This window comes from Vidua chalybeata, chromosome 3, assembly GCF_026979565.1.
Source record: "Vidua chalybeata isolate OUT-0048 chromosome 3, bVidCha1 merged haplotype, whole genome shotgun sequence".
Classification (NCBI taxonomy): Eukaryota; Metazoa; Chordata; class Aves; order Passeriformes; family Viduidae; genus Vidua; species Vidua chalybeata.
Genome location: NC_071532.1, coordinates 98,452,126 through 98,462,537, shown reverse-complemented (window position 1 = coordinate 98,462,537; position 10,412 = coordinate 98,452,126). Strand labels below are relative to the sequence as shown.

Here is a 10,412-nt window from a genome sequence, read left to right as displayed (position 1 = left end):
CACCCAACTTCATTTACATGTTGTCTGGGACAGTATAAAACCATGGTGCATAAATAAGATCAAGCATGAGAAACTGGTGGAATGGCCAGGGCACAAGCTGCTGAGGATGCTGGATTATAGAGTGGTCAGAAGAAATTCAAGGCTTTAACAGTAGCCTTGAAAAAGAAGAATGTCAGGAGGCCTGGCAGTTAGCACTGCACAAGAAATAGCATCAGATTTTATACTAGATAAAAAAGTACCTGCAAAATCTGTGAAGCCTGAAGTGGAAGTGGACCTGAAAGGTGTTAACATAAATGAGAGTCTCAGGCAAACAAGAGACTGGGAAATAAACAGTATGGAAGGAAATGTAGAAAACAGTGCCAGAGTTATTCCAGAACAACTGGAATGCTGTTTAGAAATAATAAAGAAAAAACTCACTGCAACGACAACATTAACCAACTGCTTCTTTTATTTGTTAACATAGTATTTAAAAACAAAATAAACATTATTTTCTAGAAACATATTTACTGTCATACAATGGTAGGTAAAAAAATAGGTATTTTAATTGCAAAATCTCACAATGTAATTAGATGCTAATGTCATGTCCAGTACACTCAAAATATGTACAATTATGCCCCAAAAAATGGTAACTTCACAGCTTCCTTTTGGCTCAGATGCAAATTAATGAAATAAATGGTCATTAACAGTTTTCTTGGCAGTTTCCTTTCCCAGTATCAGTGACTTAAATTATAGATAAAATGACACTAAAACTGAAGTACAGTAGTAGATCTCAGCACTACTATCTTAACAAAAAATGTCCACAAGACAAAAGAATCAGTGTAAGTTTAAATTAATACCATGGTTTTGGGATCCAACCAACTAATTCACATGGGTTTAATACTGGTGGTTTTAGGCCTTTTTTACTTCCTTAGCACTGTGTTGTATTTTAGTTTTTTACAGAGTTTTTTATTAAAAAGTTTGTGTTCTATCATACACACCTCATCATGGATATAAGCGGGCTGAATCCTCAGAAGAAAAGAGAACAACCTTAGTACAAAATGGTAACTCTGGGGAAACTCCACTTCTCTGTAATGAGCCAGATGACCACACAATCTGAAAAGAAATGGGGACAAAACAAAAGCCCTAAATTACAAGTGCATTTAGTATTTAGCCAGCATTTATATATTAAACTGTAATTAGAGACAAACTTTACACTTTACCAACAGCATAAATCACAATTCTAGTTTACAGTGTTGATTCCTGTGAAGTGATCCACTCCTGCAAAACCACGAAGTATAGGACTGAACCAAAATCACTTCAGAGCTGGTGCAAACACACTAAGAAAAAGCCACTATAGCTTCTTGCACTATGAATCAGGATCTTATTCAGCCAGGCAAAGAATACATTCTTTGCCTTTCAGGACGAAACAGAATCACTGTTTGTTCTTCCAGCTTTTAGCAAATGTAGCGAAGTATTAAAATGACTACCTCACCCTATTTTTTAAATTTCTAAAGACTATCCAATTCAGACACCTTAGGCTCTCTACTCTGTCCTCCTCTCTCCATAGGGTTCCCCTCTCACCTTCCTGACACGATGTCATGGGATAATAACCCATTCATTTCTTGTCCATTGCCTTTGTGTGCTAAATACAAATTACATGTCTAGAAACAAGAGAGAAAAGCTAAGTCAAGCCAATGCAGTAAAATAGGAAACATTGGAGCAAACACTGATGATGTCAACAGAAAGTAATTAGTGCTGTAGCAGCCTTCTGCTTCATAATTTTGTAGCTTTTGTGCTCAAAATGTCAATGAAAATGACGAGGTGATTTTACTCATGATGTACATAACAAAAATAGCAGACTAGACTTGCTGGTAACAAGTGTCAGACCAAACAAAAGATGACACAGAGGGCAATCTGCAGAGAGAGTTCTGTGAACATTAAGTTCAGCAACTTAGGTTGGAAAACCACTAATCTGGATAAGGCTCAAATTTAGTTTAAAATCCTACAAAGTTTCAATTTTTAAATAAAAATACTGTACATTGATATGGGGGTTCAGGTGCTATATTCACCTATAAACCAAATACATCTTCTAACTCACTAGGTATTGCCTTGGGATGTGGAGAAGCATTTTAAAATGTTCTCTGTGTCTGATTCAGAGCAGCTGTCTTAAATATTCACCAGAACAACGACTGGGATCTGTCTGTCCCAATTTACAAGTAAGTGTGCTAATTACTAGACTATAAAGTCATTTGCTCACTCCCTCTGGCCCAGCAAACATTTACATTTTACCTCGAACTGGAGGAACAGCCAGACCCATCCTGAGTGCCAGGCAAGCTGCACTTCAGGGAGCATGGTCTGTTCAAAGCCTCCCCAAGTCTGGCACACTGGGAATCTGGAACTAGGTCTGTCATGCCATACATCCCATCCTCTGCCCCACCTCACACCCTCAAAAGCATTACAACATCTTTCACACTCTCATCATCTCATCACATACAGAATTATACAGTCCTTGAGGTTGGAAAAGACCTTATGAACACTGAGGACAACTCCCGTCACCTGAAGACTTAGGTGTAATAGTAAATAGTTTAGATAGAATATAATAAATAGAGTAATAGAAAATAATAAATAGAATAGCAAATCAGTTTAGAAGCCAGTTTAAAACAAAGTTTTATTTTAAAATGTAAAAGCATTTCACCAATCATTTCACTGATCTCAGCTTTGCTGACACTGTAATCACACTTTAGTCCCAGGAATAAAGCATTTTAGCAGTCCTGTTAGGCCATGCTGATTTTTAGAGAAAGAGAATTTGTAAGATTTTTTTTTTTAGTTCTGTTCTACATACAAAGAGGATAAACCCTCATATCTGAGGGAGTAGATGTTGTTTTCCAATGTTAAGTAAGTGTCAGATGTATACTTAACTACTTGCATTGCAAATGATATAATGGGAAATTTAACCGGTAAGAATTTAAATTCAAATCTTGTTTCATGAAGGTTATGACAGTTTGCCATTAACATTTCAATATATTACATATGAAAATGTAAGTTTAAAAACAGACTTTGCATGGAAGATTATTCATACAAACATACACCGAAATATCCACTCGTTCAATGTGTACGTAAGATTTACGCAAATCTGTGGTAAAAGGATTATTACCTCTACTCCCTTTAAAAAAAAAAAAAGGTTCTTATTCATACAAAAGAATGAATCCATATAACCAAACCTCTTGTAATGTAACACTGTGCTTACATTATTCCAACCCATTTATGTCACTGTGGGTATGTGAAAAGTAACGTGAAAAGGAAAATAAAGATAAGCAAATAAATCCACCGAAAGACAGAAAAGACTGCATACTTGTAAAAGCCAATTATTTTCAAGGGGAATCAGGACCATATTGCTAAGACTGCATAGGGGTTACTGATCTCTGAATACCATTTCAAATTATATATCAGATAAAGATTTCACATGTTACTCAACAGAAAAATGAAATCTCATTTCACATGAATGTAACCCAACCTCCTTTCAAAAAAACACTTTCCAACAGCATACACAAGAAATTCAGGAGAATCCAAGCCAGCTACAGAGTTGATCTTCTTCACTGATATTCACCAGTACATTCCTTTTCTGGAATAGGATTTCATAATACAACCAATAGTAGAACCAAAGTCTGATATATGATCCAGAAGTCACTGTGATTAAGGCCATCCGAAAATCAGTATAGCGATTTAGAAAATTAATTTTCTGTGCCTTTTTAGATGTCATGGAGGAGAGGAATGGGACTGTTTTTCCATTCTCTGGAGAGTTGCATCACAAATATTTTTATAAAACACTGTAAAGAGATTGAGTATTTGCACCTAGCTGCTACTCTTGCCATGTGACTCTAGTTGTTGATCTTGTCTCATCTCCTCTCTTATAAGCTCACTTTGCTCAGTCTGCATGTTACAGTTTGTCTACTCACAGTCCGAGACTATCCATTCCTCACACACCCCTTTCCAGAAATGACTGTAACTGTGTGTGAGCACATAGCTGTGCACACACCCTGTATTTGTCATTTGAAAAAATATATATACAGGACTTTACTTTCAGGAGAACTTTCCAAAATGTATTTAGCAAAAATGTGAATACTTACTTCTCATTGCATAGTTTAACTGTACACAGCCAATAGTCAGGGTTCATGGCTGTCAATAAACCACGTTTCTCTTGCAAAACTCCCTTCAGGCTATGCCCATGAAAACAACTCCCATCTGTGTTTTCTTCAGACCAACGTAACTGAAAACTTGAAGGATTTGGCTTTTCAGCACGTTGCACTGAACCAGACAGCTTGCCAAACTGATTTTGTAAGTTCACAACCATTTCTGTGCAAAGAGAAACAAAAGAAACAAATGCAAAAGTATTAAGTACCAGAATACTGTTTAGAACTGATTAATACAAGAAGAAAATGGGGTATTTGTGCTTTTTAAATTTTTTTTTTTAACCTCTGCATGAAAGACTGAGAAATCCTGGAAGTCTCTAGGTTATCTCTGCCACCCTCTTTACAGGTTTTAGTGAAACATTTTGAAACAGAATTCAAAATGCCCTGTCTTTTATATCTGATGCTATTAGTAGTGGGGCACTCTAAAACATTCCTACAAGTAAAACCTGTAAAATCCATTTGATACTGCCACGATTTTTATGCTGTTAGGAAGCACATTCATGCACACATAGATTCAAGGTTAAGTTTTTCACGGTGCAAATTTCAACTGGTAAAAAACCCCCAACAACAAAAAAAAACCCACTCCATGTTTCCCTGCTGCTAGTGGATGAATGACAAGCTTTCCTAAGTTACTGAGACTGAGAAGGGAAAGAAGGTAATCATGATGGATCAGATATTGTATGACTGCCTATGCCTTGTTTCTCTAGGATAAAATGCAAGTTAAAAAACATTGTTGGAGCTTTAACTTCTTTTTATGAGCTGTATTTAAATAAATTCATTCATGTACTGAAGAAAAAAAAAACATAGTAAAAAACCTCCTAAAATAATCCAAGGACTGGGAAGTTTATCTTTCAAGACAACACTAAAATCTATGATCAAAATCCAAAGTTTAGGAAGGTTTCTGAAAATGTGTATCTGGCACATAAGTGTTCTAGAGCCCTGTCTCTATTATGTTACATTTGTTTTAAGATGAATCCTGCCCAGTTGCAATTATGTAGTATTACTGCTCACAACATTATGATAAAGCTCTGTAATCAAAGTGGTCCTCTTCTAGCTCCAAGAGAAGCAGAGCCAGAAGAGGAATCTCTTTTCCTACAAATGCAGGAATTAAAGGGCATCTGAGTAAATAATCAGCTTGAAATAAAATACATCTAAACATAGTTTTCCACAGAACATGACTTGACTGCAGGATAACCCCAAGAGGATTTTGAAGAGTAAGTACTTAAAAAAACCCCACTGCATTCTTGAAGGAGAAATCCAACATGCATAATTCAAACCAAATAGGATTATAAAACTTGTTTAGAAGTCCCTGAACCAGTCGCTTCCAGAAACTGAAAGAACATAGAAAGTGAAAAATACCACTTGTCACACTTCGTATCTCTCTCCAAATGCCTTCTGCTTTCTGGATAACATAAAATGTAGAATGAAGAAATCCAGATCTAATTTGGTTGAATAAAATTCTGGTTTGCCTTATTTCTGCAGACAACTGGGGTTTTGTTGTTTTGTTTCTTTGCTTTTATGGCAACACAAACCCCAGAAACTTCTCACAAGTACTTCCAGAGCTACTAAAATTCAGCAGCTGTACTTGCATTCTGACCACATACAGCTAGCTACGCAACTAAAGCCTTCCTTGCTTTCTGTAGAGGATTGCAAGAAGGAGTGGCAGAGAAGAGGGACGTGCAAGATCTACTAAAGGACATACTGGGATATTCATACCAAAGCGTTCAAGAAACTAAAGGAGGAAACAGACAGGAAAGCTATGGAAGACCAACAACTCACGAGGAACAGTGATATAAAGGCAAACTAGAGAAGATGAGGCTAAGAGCGCTCCTTCTGAGACATGGTTCAGTAGGTTGTTAGGAAGACTGGCAAAGGCAGTTTCAGTTGTGCATGTTGGAAAAATTCCAGCCACAGGTTGTAAAACAGTATTGCATTAATTGTACCCAGAGATGAAAGAGAGGAGACAAAATATTTTAAGATGTAAATGTTATCAGTCACAGCTGAAGATCTTCTATGATGGGAAAAGTTGGAGCAGAGTTCTGTGTTTCTGGAAAGAAGCAAAGTTTACTCACGTCTTCTCTTTAGAACTTTAGATTTATTCTTGACTGAATAAAACAATGGCTTTTCACATCTCCACAGATACCTACCAGTAAGAGACATAAGAATTGTTAACAAAAAGAAAGCTGGATCTAATGAATAAATGAGTAATAACTTATTACAAATACTGCTGAAGTTTTAAATTAAAATCAAAATAATCTAGTGTTTAGTGCTATTAAAAGCCATTGCCCCTCCAACGCATAAAGGACATATTTTTCTGAGTAGGCAAACCGAGGCATGTTAGCCTAGATCTACTGTAATCAGTTAATTGTTCAGCTGTATAAGCTATTTTTCACAGTAAGTGAGCATTTAATAAATAACCTGGATAAACATTATGAGTGTAAATAGAAAATTAAGACAGTGATTTAGTAATTCTATTCACTCAAGCTTGGTGAATGGACATGTGGAGCAAATTTCTAACTTTTTTTTATTTCTGTAGGGATGAGGAGTTCATGCAGAACTGTCTACCTTAAAAAAGAAGCACTTAAAAACCTCTTACTTGGCTCTTTCTTCATCCAATTTCTTTTGCTCCACATCCAAGGAATGTTTTACCACCTCATACCACTTCTTGAACTCAAAATATGGGCCCCCTGAATAAAACATACACACTTTAGTTTGGGAAGAAATGAAAGAAATGACAGAGAAGGTGGTCTCCAAGCAGTTAGACTGTGCATCTTGCACCTGTATACAAACTACCCCGAATGCTATGTGCTTAAATAAAACACACTTGATCTGATAATTCTGTAAAAAAGGGAAATGCAGAAATGGAGTGAAAGAACACTATGTCACAAGAAGTGCAAAGAAGCCCCGTATCTTAGATTTCATAGGTTTAGCACAAGTCAAACCTTTTCCCTCTTTTCTGGAAAGGTGAGCCTAGAAGCTACCTCCTCTCTACCAAATCAACGAGTTCTCCACTGTGTGGAGTGGCCTTCAACTGTTTCAGAGTTGAATTCAAGGTATTAATGGAACTATGCATCGAGCTTACGTTCAAACAAATAAAACCTTAAGAAGCTCAGATGCAAAATTTTACATAGTTTCATCAGCTCCCCACTGTCTATCCCACTACCCATGAAATCTTACATGGTTGGAAAGATAAACTAGACAATGGTCTTCACTTCATCTCAGCCTCTCATGGTTTGGAGCAGAGGAACTTCACTTGTTGATATGTGAACAAGTATTTAACAGCACATGCAAAAACATGAAGACACAGGACATTTTAACAGCACCTTTATCACTAACCCTCCAAGAAGCTCAGGACTGAAGCAGACCAACTGGGTACAGTAAGGATAAGAAGTCCAAACAGAAAGTGTAGATTTATATATTTAAAAATAATCAACTTTTATTCCCCGTGGGTGGAATATCTGCATTGTGAATTAACCAGACTTTGCATTTCCCCATGGCCTGAGCTGCACTGCATGCGATGCTTGCGTCATGCTCAGCTTTGCCAGCCAGCTGTTCAAACTCTCCTGAAGGGGAATATACTGATCTGACAATCACACTTATATACCTTTTGTATTATTTGCATTTCTGCCATTTGTATTATCCTGCCTCAGAATGCCTAGATTCTAAAAACATAGATGGTCACAAAAAGCAAGAGACACGTGAAAGGAACAAAGAGCCCTCAGCAGTCCTTGAAATTCAAAGGTCTGGATACAACTTCTTTTATGAGCTCCTGAAACCCTGAGGTTTAAGTAAATACTCCTAAATTGCTGGGAGAGCAGTGTGGGAGGTGGTAGACATTTGTGTTAAACTTTCTATGAATTATTAAGCATCTGTCACATGCAAACCTGTTGTCAGAGACATGATGCTACACTGTAATAACCCTTTACCTGGCCAGTACTGCTGGTTTGATGTTCATGCAGCTGAGCTGACTGGAAAATACACAGCTCTGACACACACACACACACACACAAATACATCTATATATATCTCAATCACCTTTAATTTGAACAAAAACCGTATTGTGGAAGTGTGCAGTTCACAGAACACACAGAGTAGGTAACTACAACTATCTACTCTACTGCTTCCAGTGTGACTTGAAGAAATGTAGGAGCTGAAATACTATTTTTTAATTAAAAAAAAAAAAGCCTAGAGAATGGATACTTAAGTTGAGAATGGAGTCAACATAACTTGAATCTTTAAAACTTGGTATTAACCATTATTCATTTAAGCACTCTAACTTTGGGAAAATGCCAGAGGCAGTTTTGAGCTCTGGTGCTGATCAGTTGTCTAACAGAAATTCTCACATCAGCTCCTCTGCATGGCTGCTCACCATCACCCCGACATCTTAAGCACAGGGACAACAAAACAGAACATATGGATCATTTGCACCAGCAGATTTTAAAGTAAAAAATGGGCAAAGAATGAGCTGTTAATTCCCAAGGGCAATGAGACTTGTTAATAAGGGAGAAACCCCATTAAGACATTAATGAGCCTCAGCTTGTAAAGCAGTTGCACAACTCCCCACTCCTGTCACTATCATGTACTTCAAGTTTTCAAGGGAAGTAAAAAGGAAAAGAAAAAATCCACCACAAGTTTGCGTATCCACCTGAATGTGAAAATTACCCGTTTTAGTTAACAGTGATGACTGTCTCTAGTTACAGCAGTAATTGAGCTCACACATGACTAACACCATAATTTTATTATGGATCTAAATTTTAAACAAAACATCAGAAGGGTCAAAATGACCCAAAACTGGATAAAAGGCCTAACAGATAAACCACTGTAACACATCTTGGATCTTATCTTCAACTGTGATTTGGATTGGGCCATGGAATATCTTCCTGAAGATTCCTAATCTTTGATTTGGTCTTTCTGCCCTCAAAGAACCATGTTCACACCGTTATCTTCTCCATCTTAATTGCTGCTAGCTTTTCCACACTCTCTCAGGATTATTTGGACTAAGAAACTAGATTACATCTGAAATATGTTACACACTAAGACATTTTATTTAACAAGACTAAACAAGTTTGGATTTTATCATAAATGTGGTTTGATGCCCCTAGTAAGTATCTGCTATTTACGATCAAAGTGTTCTCCCTTTTCATGGCATATCCATTCATGTCCACCTACCACACATAAAACTCTAAACCAAGAGGCAAACATGCACAAGCAGAAAGGCACCCAGCAAAATGTGTACCAAACTCCCCTATTCCAAACAATAAGAATTGTGCAGGTACACTGAGGCCATTTTACATGAACAGGATCTACTCTTTTTTCCAAATAAAATTTGCCCTTAATGAATGAAAAAAACATATTTTCATGATCAATAAGAAAAGTCTTTCTAACCCTGACTGCAAAACTGTTTAATTTACAAAATCATAACACTGCTTCTATTAGAATATTTATGTACCTTCTGTGTTATTTTTATTTCTTTCTTCAGCAAACTCTGAAAGTAACCTGTAAAAAAATTTTTAAAAATCAGGCTGTGATGTAGATCAAATACTACACTTTTCACATGAAGTTCAAATACAATGGACAAAAATGGCATCCTAATTTTATTCCAAGTATCAGATAAAACCCAACGAATTTTAAAAGTAACTAATATTTCATGTCTAAAATGCCTTCAAGTGTATGGTTTAAGCTACTGAACTTAATTTAAATTCCAATAGTATAAATTTAACTCTAAAGAAAGAACCATCGGAGACAAGCATTTGCATTATTCGAAATTTGAGGGTTGCTACAGATTTGTCTGTACACTTACCATTCATAGTGATCATCTAATAAAAACAATAATTTGAGCACAACTACAATAACTGCTGTAGCAAGAACATCATATTTCACTTTTCTTCTTGACTTATTCCCAGGCATAAGAGTCAGGAAATCCACTTCTCCAATACCAATCTTTTTCACCACTCGACAAGTCCAATTATGCAATTCATCTGATTAACATAAATAAAAATGTAAAATGTTAAGACAAGCTAAAAATATTTTTACAGTGCAAATATGTTAGCCATTTGCGGAAAACACTGCTTAGGTCTTTTAGGACCATTTGACAGACATATTCTTTGGGCTGAGTATTATTTTTGGATACTTTTAAAAATATTAGGCAACCTTCACTGTACTTATGTGGAATGACTTATTATATATTCATATGGAGAATTTAAAAAATCACATATTTAATAGTGCTTTGATGTTACTTGAATA

The 10,412-nt window shown here is 36.3% G+C and overlaps 1 protein-coding gene across 1 annotated transcript in view; it reads right to left on the bottom strand.

Annotated features, from left to right (window-relative positions):
• Positions 1–430: 430 nt before the first annotated feature.
• TAF1B (TATA-box binding protein associated factor, RNA polymerase I subunit B) overlaps positions 431–10,412 on the bottom strand; it is a 45,749-nt gene continuing 35,767 nt past the window's right edge. The window contains exons 10-15 of the mRNA XM_053938714.1: positions 9,970–10,147; positions 9,619–9,665; positions 6,766–6,856; positions 6,242–6,312; positions 4,107–4,332; positions 431–1,092 (exon numbers count right to left, since the gene is read on the bottom strand). Of these exons, the coding sequence (XP_053794689.1) occupies positions 900–1,092; positions 4,107–4,332; positions 6,242–6,312; positions 6,766–6,856; positions 9,619–9,665; positions 9,970–10,147 (806 nt within the window). The 3' untranslated portion in view covers positions 431–899. The remainder of the gene's footprint in view (positions 1,093–4,106; positions 4,333–6,241; positions 6,313–6,765; positions 6,857–9,618; positions 9,666–9,969; positions 10,148–10,412) is intronic.